Genomic DNA, 13,613 nt, shown 5'->3' with positions numbered 1-13,613 from the left:
TCTTCTTACCCTGATGCACCATCACTCTGAAAGAGGGTAAATCTAGACTCACCAGACCTTCTTCCATTGTTTCAATGTCCAACATCTATGCTTCCTTGCAGTCCTTTTCTCACCAATTAGTGATTTTTCTTATGGCTACACAGTTACTCAGTTTTCTCTGATTTATGTCAATGAGTGGGCCCTTCTTAAACCTTTTCCACGACCCAGCAGGTGTCTTTCCTCATGTTTGGGGATTTTGTAAGGAAACTTTGCCAAGCATTTCGATGCAGTAAAGTTGCTCCACAATCCCTTGTGTGTGTTAAATAACACTGAATCTTTGCTATTGTTGGTAATGTTTGATATGTGAATGGACATTTTCTGTTTTTTTTTTTTTTATGTATTTATTTTTTTGTCTCAATTTCTTTTGCTTTTTTTCCCCACAAGTTTTCCAGTTTTGGTTTTTATTTCAAATCATTTTGCATATTTTCAGCTGAGAACTCTATTATTGTTTTCGACTTGGTATGTTTTCCTTTCTCCAGCCAGATTTTTATTTCATATAAGTTTTGCTCTTTATCAAAAATGACTGAGATATCAAGTGAACTGGGAGTTGGATAGAGTGTATATCTTTTCCCCAGAAGTTTTGGACTTATTCAGCTTCCACGATAAGTGATAAGCACACGTGTGTGTGTGTGGGTGTGGGGGTGGGCGTGTGTGTGTGTGTGTGTGTGCGTGTGTGGGTGTGTGTGTGTGTGTGTGCAGTAACGCTACTACAAGACAACTTAGAGCTGATTACTGACATTGACCTCTGCTTGGTTTTTTATATAATTGACAGAGGCAGCCTTGAAGCAGACGTAGCTTCTCACTCGTCACCTCGTTCATTGCCTTATTATTCTCAGTCTGTGCTTTTCTCTCTACGTTTTAACAAAGAGAGGCTGTCCTCGAGCTGCACAGGGAATGTGTATCATGACAGAGGGCTTTGTTTTTAAGCTCAAACACCTGCACTTGTTAGACAGAGCTACAACTCTCTGTAAAGGCTGCAGTGTCATCTGTGCCCTGGAATTCTCAAACATTTGAATAAAAAAGTTTGCTACCACCTCATTAACTGAGAAAAAAAATAATTCATGTTTCCAAATCCCAACTTGGTGACAAACAGTAGTGGAACAGGACTTGGACTTTGATGTGCACATATCAAAAAGCTATGAAAAAGGAAAATGCAATTTAAGTGGGTGTTTATTTTTACTTAGAAGATTTTCTTACTTTAAGTTAAAAATAGTTTGTGATAGTCGAGGTTTCTCACCAACCCAGTCCTCAAAATCCAATATGGCTGCCTTGCGTTTAATAGCTGTAGGTACCAGTCCTTCTACTTTTACACTTTTGTATGTTATTTAATACCCAACAAAGGGCGACTTCTTTTAGCAACACAACCCAGTAACTCAGCTGCAAAACACTACAGGCGACAGTTCGATAAAGGTATAGAGCTGTTACTGCCACAAATGACTGGGACATAAACTGTCAGGAGTGCAAATCCTAAATAAACTACATGTTTATCTCTGTAGTTTAAATGTACTTTGGAGAATATTTAGTGTTTATTCTTGAATGAAAGGTTTGAGATGGCGTTTTCTATAATCTTGCAAATCCTCTGCCTCAGAACAGAGATGAGGTGTATGTAGCAAACCTGCTTGTGATGTACATTGTGGGCAAGGGTTTATTCCTGCAGCTGTCTCTGTGCTTGAAATTGCATTGCAGCTATACTGAAATTGAGACTGGGGTGGTTTGGGGAACTTTAACTTTTCAACTGTGAATTCTGATGTCACGAGTGGTTCTATTTAACTTCTGCAAATTCTGATTCAGAGAAAAAAAAACGCAGCGGGCCAACAAGTACAGAGGATTTCCGTTCTCTGTAGCAACAGATATACAAGAAAGAAAGCTATCTAGTCCTTTTTTAATACAACTCATGTCATCCACCTGAAAGACCAGTCTACGGTTCAGAGTGAGAAGGCAAACGGAGCATCTGAGACCTGAGCTTGCTCGTGGTTTGCTCATTGAGGACAATCAAAGGGAATTTAATCCATCCAGCAGGGAGCGCGCATTCCTGCTCCAGGACACATACATGGGATGACTGGAAAACATGTGATGGGACTTTATAGCAAAAGAAATCACAACCAGAATGAATTCATTTTCCTTTGTTAAATAAATAGGTTGCCTGATCCTTTTGTAAATATTTCCCTAGTCTTCAGGACTAACCATTGTATAATACTAAGAAAATATTTCTTACCTGACAGATTTGTTCTGTTTTTGTGTGATGAGTCTGCTACATGACTGCAGAAGAATTATGGGCCACTCTGCTTTGCAGAATTTTGCTCATCTCATCCACATTGCCAAAAGAACTTAATCATATTTAAGACCAGACTTTGACAAGGCCACTTCAAAACTCACAAGTGTGCTTTGGATCACTCTCCTGCTGATTAACCCAAATGAGCTTTAATTTAAGGTCATGAACATATTTCCAGATATTACATAATATTCTTCTGCTGGAGAGCAGAATTCATGGTTCCATCATTTTTAACAAATTGTCCTGGTCCTTCAGTAGCAAGGCGCCCCTGACCATCGCTTGTTTTACTGATGGTAATGGCATTATTCATCATGGTGTGATAATGGGATGACATTTTCTCATAAATTCTGAGTTAGTTTTAGAAGATGGTGCAGGAAATAAACCTTCCTAGATGTTTCTACTTCATCTCATCAATCCACAGAACGTTTTCCCAGAGCTGAATCTTTGTGCTCTTTTTCATCAGCTGCGGTTTTTATCTTGAGCTCTCCCACTGATATCACTGTTGACATAATTAACATTGACCTGCAGTGACCTAGATGTTGTTCCAGGTTCTTCCGGATTACTTTTTGAAGCACTCTTGGAGTAATGTTGGTAGGACAGTCATGCAGGTTATCCACGCGTACTCCATTTGTGGCTGATCACTCACTTTTGTTTGCTGGAATTCCACAGTCTTCGAAATGACTGATGCCAATTACTTTTTTTTTTTACGTCTGTTTTTGAATTTCTTTTGATTAGGGAAGAAGAGCTCCATTTTGAGGTCTTTAAGCCTACTTCATGTTGAACTGATTTCCTCAGAATACTTGCACACCAAGCAAGTACCAAAAAAATTAGGAAGAGTCATAAGACAGGATATATAAAAAAAAATCCCAGTGGTTCAAATGGGAAGCATTTAGCGAACATTTGCATACAACCTTTGCCAAACGTCAAAATGAAACTCCATTACACTTTCAGCAAATATTGTCTATGGAAGTTCGGTGAACATTAGCTGGACGTTAGCTAGACGTTCGCGGAACGTTTTATGAGGTTTCATTTTGACATTGGGTGAATGTTGTTGGAGACATTTGGGGGCTGTTGTCTGAGCATTCAGATGGAATTCCACTTTTACGCTTTAAAATCCCCCAAACAAACAAACAAAAAACTAGTTTCTTCTATGCTTCAAATAGTTTGTATTTGGCTTAGTAAAACACTAAATTAAGCCAAACCCTTGGTTGGATTTAGGTATGGACTTTGGACCCTTATGATAAATATGTTACAAATCACATTTACGAGTAACATATTTACTCGTATGTAGAGTCCTCCTACTTCTGATGGGCCTTTTGGTTGTTTCCACAAATGACATTTTCCCTGCACAGCCCATTAGGTTAAAAGGTTGCCTTGCTAGTTTTTCAGTTGTACCATACTCTTCATTTTCAGATAATAAACTGATCAGTACTCCATCTGATATTCATAGCTTGGGACACTGATTTACAAACTAAAGCTACTTCAAACTGCTCCACTACTTTATCCCTGACCTGGCTATCTCACTGGACTTCTGAATTACTTTTATTGAATTACTGAGAGAACTGACTTAACCCCAAGTCCACTCACCGTGACTCCGTGACCCTGCTTCCATTGTGACTTCTATCGTGTCATCTTCTAACACCCACTCCACCCCCTTCCACCCACAGGACCTCCCTTATTACCTGGCCACTCCACTCCGCTCCGCTAGAGTCCAGCTCCGGGGTTTCCAACAGAGAGGCGCAGGAGCTGAGGGCTCCCTCACCACGGAGCTCCGCAACAAGTGCTCGGAGGGGAAACAGAACTGCGAACATCTGAAACCGGACAAACACGGTGAGTTCACTTTCGCCCGGGTGTTTGCTAACATTTAGAGACATATTGTACACAGTCTCTTGCTCATTTGTTTTTAAATGGAGCGCTTATGGAAGTGAGTTCTTATGAACAATGAGTCTTTCAAAGTTTGAGCTGAAGAAATAATAATTTAAAAAAAAAATAAAAGAGCGTCTCCCTGTGACATCTAGAGTTAATTAAAGAATGGCCAACGAAGCCAAACTCCTTCATAAAGTTATGTTCTTCGTGAAATAAACAAATGTGTCATGTAAACCATTAAAGCTCTCCAAAAGCGGTGATATTCATTGACTTGAAGCTAAATTGTTGCCTTTCCCAGGCAGGCAGGCAGGCAGGCAGCCCGGGTGGATGAGCGCTCAGAGATGCAAGCCGCGCTGTTAATGCTCCTCTGCGGTAAGTAGACTGTACACGGAGCTTTGAAGTCGGTCTCTGCTGCAGAACAAATCCTCAGAAGTGATCCAGTGAACGGGATCTCCACGTCACGGGGCTTTCTTTGATTAGCCTCTGGAAAATATGGAGCACATATGTCAGATTAGAGATGATATACGCCTTAATGTTGCTGCTTTGCTCATCTGAGAGGTATTCCAGCGTGATCTCCTGAAGTTTGTGGAAAGCCTAACTTACAGTATATTGCAGTTTCATTCATTTCTTATTGTCCCCACCTGTTATTCCTAAAAGATGTATAAAAGTTCTGACAGATCCCACGCTCCCACCCGGTTGGCTGCTGTGTCTTTCTGAACACAGATAAGATTGCAGATGTTTCTTTTTTAGGACCTCAGGTGCCCCCCCTCCCCCCAGAGTCTCCGAGGTCATCCCCTGTTCTGTCTCTCTACATCTCTGTGGGAGGTGTCACCCTGTTTATGGTCCTCCTAAAACAGGCCAGCTGAATCCGCAAATAGAGAAACTAATTTCACACCTATATGATCGTCACCAAGCTTTTCAGACTGTGTTTGTGTTTGGTATTTTATGTGATCGCGGTTGTTAAAGTAAAGCTTTTAAAAAGGCGGAAAGTGGTGACACTGAAGTATTTCTATTATTATACAGTGCTCTGCAGAAGTACAGATACCACTTCAGATTTCTCCGATTTTGTCTCATTGCAGCTACAGCCAAAGTTTTTTTTATGTACCAAAAATCGAAAAGTGTCTTGAGCATTCAGATAGTTGACCTGAGATAGAAATCACTGCTTATTGTAATATGCTGAGAAATAGCCAAGGTACAGTCAAATCTGTCTCATCTGATAAAAGCATCTTCTTCTCCATGTTTGTTGTGTCTTTTACTTGACTTGGGGCAAACTGCAAACAGGAGTTCTTAGAATGTTCTTTTAACAATGTCTTTTACCTCTTGGCATCCACAGACCACAGATTTACTGTGCATGACTATTGATTTTTCCTTCTGAGCTATAGACGACATGTTTACCTGTGCCATGTTTCCACTGAGCTGTACGGCACGGGTCAGTGCGGTTGGATACGCTACTTTGTCTGTTTCCATTGTAAAACCGACCAGTACCACAGCATTCCTGGGTGCCCTTCATTTGTAGGTCCATAGGACAGTGGTGTGGTACAGTGAGGTGGACTTACTTGTGTCACACAGCACATGAATTGATTGGAGGACAGAAAAACATCAGGGCCTGCAATCAGCAAAAGATATAGGCTTACTAGTGTGCCACTTTTGTTGCCGCACTAGGAACATTGAGTCTAGCTCCTGCTTCCCAGTTAGGGTTCAACCAGCAGTGGAAACGCTCTCCTGAATACACCGGACTGTAAAATAGCGTACTGAACTATACAAACCTTACTGCCATATCACCCAGTCTAACAGAGACAATAGAGGGTCACGCTATGTAGGAAGGTTTGCAATTGTTCAACACTATTTCCATTTCACAGATGAGGGATTGGAGAGGGTTCTATAAGATGTCCCAACCTTGGGATATTTTTTTATATTCTAACACTGCTTTAAGCTTCTTCACAAGACTTGTTGACCTGTCTGCTGGGTTCCTTGATCGTCTTAATGCTTTTTGTTCTCCAATGCTCTCTGGCAAATGTCTGAAACCCCTTCAGAACTGGCTGATTTAGACTAAGATTAAATTCCACAGTCGCTTTTTACGAATAAGGTGTTTTATGAAGACCATTGTTTTCATAAAACAATGGTTATTGGGCCTGTTCAGGTCCAATAACCTGAACAGGCCAATAACCTGTTCAGGTTATTGGCCTGAACAGGAATGGACAACACACTTTTCACATTTTTATTTATAAGATTTGTGAACCATGTATCCTTTTCCCTCTGCTTCACAATTGTGCACTGTTTTCTCTCTGACTATTTCGTAATTCTAGTTGAGGCTTATTGTTTTGATAAGACAAAAAAACCTTAAAGTGTATGAATGCTTTTACCAGACAGTAAATGAATACTTCCTACAAGTGTGCTGAAAACTACTAGTAAGTTGAGGGTTTATGACTGTGTGTAAAATGCATCCTAATGTCTTGTTCCCTGCTGTTAAAAGACAATGAGCTCATGGTTCCAGTTAAAGTCTATTAGTGTCTGCTGTTGGCACCCAGGTGACCTCTTGCTGATCACTGGTTCCAACTCTTTGAGGGCCTCAGACCTTTGGATGGCGAGCTTTGTCACATCTTTGCTACCTTTCATTGAAACATTTATGACATAAAAGTATTATTTGCAGTTGCAAAGTTGGTTACCTTTTCTTCTCTAGCCACAGGAAAATCTTCAATCAAGGCGATGTTATTAAAAAGTCATTGTTATTTCTATTCTCTAAACTGGGAACCTATTGGTCAGTCACATAATGTAGTGAACAATTGTCCAGCTAGTCATTTTAACACATTGGACTCAAAGTATTTGTGGGATTAGGGACCCCAGTTGCCCATCAGTTTCTGAAATCCGTGAATACTTTAGACCCCCCTATAAAACACTTAAAAAATTCCATATAAAAACAAGCCTATTTTAATTGTTCAGAATATACTTTAATATGCATTAACATGCACAGTGAAAACTGTCTTGTTACTACCACAGAAGCTAATATTCACAGCCATCCTTATCTCTGCTCTTGTGGATTCAGCCAATCAGTGGGAAGCAAAATAAAGGTTGCTCCTGGATTGGTCGCTTGGCAAACATCAGCCGATAGTGGATCAAGTAGCATTATGTTTAGGCATTTCAGGTTGCAAAGGTTTATTTCTTTCAACTACTTTAGACATGCTTTCTGAAAAATTCTGCAAATAGGCGGTTTGCTTTGGAGTTACGTTCTACAGAGAAATCTGTGAATACTGAATGGTAGATATTTACCATTCTGATCTCTGCTGAGCTTCTCAGTTCTCTGTTGTTGAGCATGAATTTTAGGTTTCATGCTTTGCTTATTTCTGATTTTTAATGTATTCATTCTGAACTGAGAATCTAGTCTGAGCCTCTACAAGTGGTGCTACTCTTTGAAAGCCCACTGGATTCAATTTAAATCAGGTTTATCCATTGACAGCTGGTAAATTTTTGGTCATTTCAGACATGATTTGATTTTATTGAACAGCACTTCATGATATTAGGAAAAACACACCATTACTTTCCAAAACTAATGGGTAATTTTACTATTCGTTTTGGTTCTTCCTTTGACTTGCGTTCTTTGTGCTGCAGAGTTGAGCGGTGAACCAACTTGTCCACGATTGCATTTCACTCAATATTAAAAGTTTCATATTGACAATTGAAATATTACTATTATTAATTTTAGAAAGTTACTGTTCTGACAGATGTGCTATCATCTGGTTCTCTTTCATGGTGCTTAATTCCAGCAGTTATTAGATGAGAAGTGGGCTAGCTTAGAGTAACCAGTTAACCTGACAGTTATGGTTTTTGACTCTGAGAGGAAACCAGAGTCACAAAACCCAGAGTACCCAGAGAGAATCCATGCGTGAACATGGAGAACATGCAGACTCCATATGAACCCAGGACTTTCTTGATGCAACGCAACCATGTCACATTATATAATAACATAATAGTCTACTTTTTAATGAACATGCAGTGTTCAAAGCAATTAAACATTCATCAAGTTCAATGGATAAACACACTTGATAAATGTTGAAAGATCAGTTCTTTCAAAGATAAGTTTTTGATATTGATCTAAAACTACAGATGTGCTTGTGCAAAGATTTAGAAAAACCTTGCTGACAAAGTGAAAATGAAAGTTAAGTAGAAGAAAAAGGGAAACCTTGGCCGTCGCTGGTGTGTATCAGAGCTGCAAATTGAAAGTGTTGTGTGCTGTCAGGTCAGTGTTAAGAAACTGTCCATTCAAACTCTTGACACTTCAGGAGGACAAGCTGGGGGGTCAAGGGTCAGCCTTAAACCCCTGGGTTAGAGAATGGGTTAATTGGATGTGCACAAATGAATAGATGTGTCAGTTGGCGTGTGTGTGGGGGTGGGGGTGTGTATGTGTGTGTTTGACGAAAGAGGAGAAACACTCAGAGGATGAAGAGACCGAGCCTGACGACAATGACAAATAATTCAGCCATGCTTCACTTTTCCTTTTTGTCTTTTTCTGTTTCTCTCTGAGAGGTAGAAATTTCACTGAAAAGAAGTTTTCATTAATGGGACCTAAACATAAAGCTTTTTTTAATGTCAACAGTAACCTTAACAGCATTGCTTTTTCTTGGTTATGCCTCATTCATTGGGTTTGCTTTCTAACCTAAAGTGTCTACTCAGTTTACTATCTCCCTTTCAGGTACATATCTGCAACTGTGTGTTTAGGATTGTTCTTTTTCTTTACACCAGACAGCCTTCTTAGAAATGTGTGTGTGGCCAGGTAAGAGAGGGATAGGCAGCGGGAGCTTGACTCCTTTGCAAGCGTCAGCCTCCGGAAATGTGCGGATACCAGAACAATGGTTCGGCAAAGCCTAGTAGCTTGCAACACTAGAAACAAATAGGGAGACAGAGGGAGGGAGAGAGAGAGAGAGATGGTGAAAAACATAGAAAAGGGGGGGTAGTAGTGGTAGGAAAGAGTCAGGACAAAGAGGAAAAAAAGAAACAGACTTTGGAGAAAGAAGAAAGACGGGGTGGGGGAGCTGGTATATGAAAGAACGGTGAGTTAGGTTTCTCCGTCCTGTTGACAGGGCCTTTTCTGGATTAAAACAGGAGGTGGAGATAAAAAGGCAGAGGAGGAGTACTGGTGGGGGGAGGATGAAGGGAGCTGGTCTCATTAAAAACAATGGAGAGGCTGGCACAGTGGTAAACTGCACTGTAGTCGCCAGTGTACACCAGAACAGGCACTCTGCTTAGAAAGTCTTTATACCAGAGCTATTGGAAGAAATTGACCTATTATAGGTCAATAGAAAACTACAGTTTAGAGTTACTCTCACCGTCTTGAATAGGCTTTCTCTTTTTGATGGTCACAATTGTAGTCATTTTGACTACAATTTTTAGTAGTCAAAATTGGTCTCCTTTTGTTTGAAGGAGACCAAAGCCTTCAAACAAAAGGTTGAAGGTTTAGTTTTCCTGCAGAACAACATATTTTAGGTGTTAAGAGTCACTGCTGATATTTTAATTTCTCATCAATGTTTGTTCATTCCCCTTTCTCATGAATTGTGTTTATAGGCTGGCATTGGAGATTATAAAAATTTTGTTTTGGGATTTTCAGATTAAATCTCAAGCATTATATTGCATTCATTTTTACATTTTTGGTGTTGGACTCACAGACAAAACTAAACTCCTTCTACATGTTCCTGTAATTATAAGACTGTAAAATTCAAGGCCTTGTCATTTTTAAACTTTTCAGCAAGAGTTTTTATTGATGACGGGAGAGTCTGACCACTGCATAAAGCCTTCTCCAGCACATCCCAAACATTCTCAATGAGGTTAAGGTCAGGACCCTGTGGTGGCTGATCTTAAAATATGCTCATCCCATCAAGAAACAGTCCTTTGATGGACTAACTTGCTCATTCTGTGTACTCAGATACTCAGTTGGCCTCATGATGTTGCTGAATCTGAACGGGACCAACTGTAACAACTCCAGATTGTAGTGCTGCCCCTACAGCTACCAAATAGACACGAGAGATGATGGCTGCATCAGTTTTACCTCTTACCCTGATGCGTCCAATAGTTGGAAACCAAGTCCAATAGTTGGACTTGGTTTCACTCTTGAAGAGTGTCAATCTGGACTCATCAGACCTTCTTCCATCGCTCTAGGGTCGAACCTTTATTCTCCCTTTCTTATTTAAATCTTTTTCTCATTGATAAGAGAAAAGGTTTCAGTCTTGTCTGCTTAATCGGATGGCAGTGATTTGACAGGCTAGCATCTTTTCAATAACCACAGGATGTATATCTTTCCACATGATTATTTAAGAAAGGAGAAGTGATTGATAGTATCGTTTGAGATTAAATAACTTGTTGACAGCTCACAGATGATCATCTATCCAGTAATTATCCATTTGTACCAGTTTGCTTGGTGACAACTTTGATTTTGGGACAGGCCATGTATCTACAGTAGGTATCTATCTATCCTCAGAACAAACTGTTGAACAAATTGAATGGCTTCATTTTATTCAACTTTACAGCTAACACAATTATTTTTAGTCTATACCTCTTAAAAAACAGATTCTACTCCTACTTACTTGCTGTGGTACTCTTACTGTCCTTCTGAAGAAGGACAGTAAGAGTATTTATACAGAGAAATATATACTTTTCACCTTTATTAAATATTCATGTGTAAGTTTCGACTTGTTTTCTTTTATATTATGGCAATGAGTCACAGGTGTGGTCTGCCAGATTGCTGTGTTTAATGCATCTTGTTTAAAAACTCGCAGATGGTGCAGCGTGTCAGGCTAAGATGAGAGAGAAAGAAGGAAGGTGGGTGAAAGGAGGAAATAACAATAAAAAGGACAATGTGAATGGAAAGGAGTGAGGACCTAAGGTTATTTTCTATGCATTCAATAAATTAGCATGTTGTTGAAGAGTCGCAAAGTTCGAAAGTTTTTATTTCTTGAAAACATGACATTTAATATGAGAATATTACATCAGACCAATAAAAAGCTGTCTAGAAACAGAAATGTGTGCTTAATGAAAAGTGTGTTTAATGCCTGCTTAAAGGTTATTATTTTTGAAACGTACTTTTAATCTGACAAATGAACCTCATCGGCACGCATATTGTAATTTATCGAATATGGCTATTTTCGCCATCTAAATCAAAATTAAACTTTTAGCAGCATGAATGTAGCATGCCAGTTGTAAAGTTAGTCAAAAATTAACAGCAATAATTTGTGTTATTTAGCCACAAGCTATCTTTTCCTTATAAAAAGGGGGAAATAGATAGGAAGGCAGAGCTTTTGATTTATACATTTGTTTCACTGCTCCATTCCTCAAACTTTTAAATATTAGCCAATCAGTGTTCCTTTTATTCTTAAGAAAATATGTAGTTTGAAGCTAAATATTTAGTTATCTTTGCTCTAAACAAAACATGCAGCTGCAAACTAAATGTTTAATTTGTAGCTAAATTATTAGTTTGTAAATTCAGCTCTGTTTTTGTTGTCTATGATTATTTTACGCTTAAATCCAGGTAACAGTGCAATTACAATTTGTGTACCCTTTTTTTTTTTTACAATGGTTACAATTATTTTGTGTTTATGACTTAAAAACTAGATTATGTCATGCACGTTTTTCTGTTGATCCAGCAAATCAGGCAGAGAAACTGTTGCAGCTTCCGTTCTTCACACTTGACTTTAATGAAGTAGTCGACTGCAACTTTATATCTCCTTTCTTGTCTTAATGTTTTAAGCTAACACATACACTTGCCCCTAAATGAAGCAGCTTTCTTGTTACAATTCTTGAGACAATTCTTGTTCATTCTTAGAACTGGTTCAGCTAGTAACCTGTCTAGACTTTAATAGATACATGGAGGGACACCAGAAACAATTCTCTTCTCTCAGGGTATACACAGGGTCATTACCAGTTCAAATCTTTTGTTAAAAAAATCACTTCCCACAGTACTCCCTGGCGTACCCTCAATCATTTCCAAGCGTGTTGACCTCTGCCCTCGGCTACTCGGAGGAAAGTGGTCCATTATTCAAATGTGGCAAATTTATCATTTAACAGCTAAACGCAACACAATAATTATCCTGCACACTTAATAGTTCTACATACACACAGGAAGACAGAAGGCACGGCAGAAATACACTGCCATAATTGTTTGTAGTTAAATGCATTCAACCGTTGCATAAATTCTTTAAAAAGGGCATTTAGGACGCTGTGCACATGCCATACCTCAGTCCTGTGTATGCTGTGGTTTCCTCTATGTGTAGGCAGACCTTCTTTATCAGAGGTTCTGATTAGTAGCTACAGCAAACAGGACTGTACTCCCATCAGAGGTCTAGGACTCCCTGAGCAGCTGCTGAACTCCGGGGCAAACACACAGCACCAGGGTTACTAACCACACCGCCAGTAACTTGCTTTCTTTGGACAGGCTGTTCAGCCTCAGGACACATCTGTTGGCCATGTGTACCCCCACATACCCACCGTCAGCCTTGCTGCCTTTTAACCTCTATCATCAGTATATCTTTAGAAAAACTGTTTCACATGAAATCTGAGTGATTGGTAATTATAAGTCGGCAGCACAGGCACCTATTGTCCTTTAGGTTCCCTATACAGTTCGTTCAAGCAATGCCAAACATAACTGGCTTCACTTTGACCACCTGTTGCTGTCAGTGTCTCACTCCATATTTCTTATCCACTGTGAAGTGAGTCAGACATTTCCAGCGTCAGGCAGGAATGTGGAAGTGTCTTCCAGTGCAACCAGCTGCTTCCCAGAGCCAAGCCTTGTTATCTTAAAAATCAGTGTAATAGGAAACGTCTGGTTGTTAGTGATACTGTCGGTTTGACCAAAAGGCAGACAGTCAGCCATAGTTAATGGGGTTTACAATTATTGACACTTTGAATAACGCAGGTTGCTGCATAGTTTCAGCTGAAACATTGAGGGAGGATCAGCTTGCTTTTCTCAGCTGTGATATCCTGCGCTCTCAAGTAATGTTTAGCAGACCTCCGATCTTGTAACTAAAAGAGTCAAATCAGAATTGCTCGATTCTTTAGTCCTGTTCTGGTTTTGCTAAGGTTCGGTGCAGTCTTTCTTGAATGAAATGCAAATAAACTTCAAGCTCCACCTAGGATGTTAAAGGGATACTTTCATTTCATTAGGGCAGTTCCGTAAAGCTAATTAGTCATAAGTCCTTTAGCTGTAGTAAAAATATGTTTTATCACTCTGAGCGTCTTAGAGTAGAGGACACTAACAGATAGTCAGACGTTCTCCCATCATTTTAGCTGATTTAATTATTTCAAACAACTCTAACTGAAAATGTTGAGATAAGTTTGATGAAATGTTTTATTGAATCATACTAATCATCTAAACTTAAACATATTGTTAACTTTGATGCTATCAAGCAGCACACTTGAAGTGGCTCTAACAGGTGGTCAGTCAGTTTTTGGTTGT

General features: G+C 39.4%; 1 protein-coding gene across 5 annotated transcripts in view; it reads left to right on the top strand.

Annotated features, from left to right (window-relative positions):
- Nucleotides 1–4,013: 4,013 nt before the first annotated feature.
- The window catches only part of lamb2 (laminin, beta 2 (laminin S)), an 87,060-nt gene continuing 77,460 nt past the window's right edge, over nucleotides 4,014–13,613 (top strand). Inside the window, exons 1-2 of one of the 5 annotated variants that reach the window (XM_032568986.1) lie at nucleotides 4,014–4,141; nucleotides 4,492–4,549. In XM_032568986.1, the coding sequence (XP_032424877.1) occupies nucleotides 4,519–4,549 (31 nt within the window). In that variant the 5' untranslated portion in view covers nucleotides 4,014–4,141; nucleotides 4,492–4,518. Of the gene's footprint in view, nucleotides 4,142–4,475; nucleotides 4,550–13,613 lie in introns of all 5 variants that reach the window. The other 4 variants (XM_032568976.1, XM_032568967.1, XM_032568959.1 and 1 more) reach the window with 4 other exon arrangements.

This window comes from Xiphophorus hellerii, chromosome 1 (genome assembly GCF_003331165.1).
Source record: "Xiphophorus hellerii strain 12219 chromosome 1, Xiphophorus_hellerii-4.1, whole genome shotgun sequence".
In the NCBI taxonomy this organism is placed as follows: domain Eukaryota; kingdom Metazoa; phylum Chordata; class Actinopteri; order Cyprinodontiformes; family Poeciliidae; genus Xiphophorus; species Xiphophorus hellerii.
Note: the sequence above shows the minus strand (reverse complement) of the source record. Positions and strands in the feature narration are given on the sequence as shown.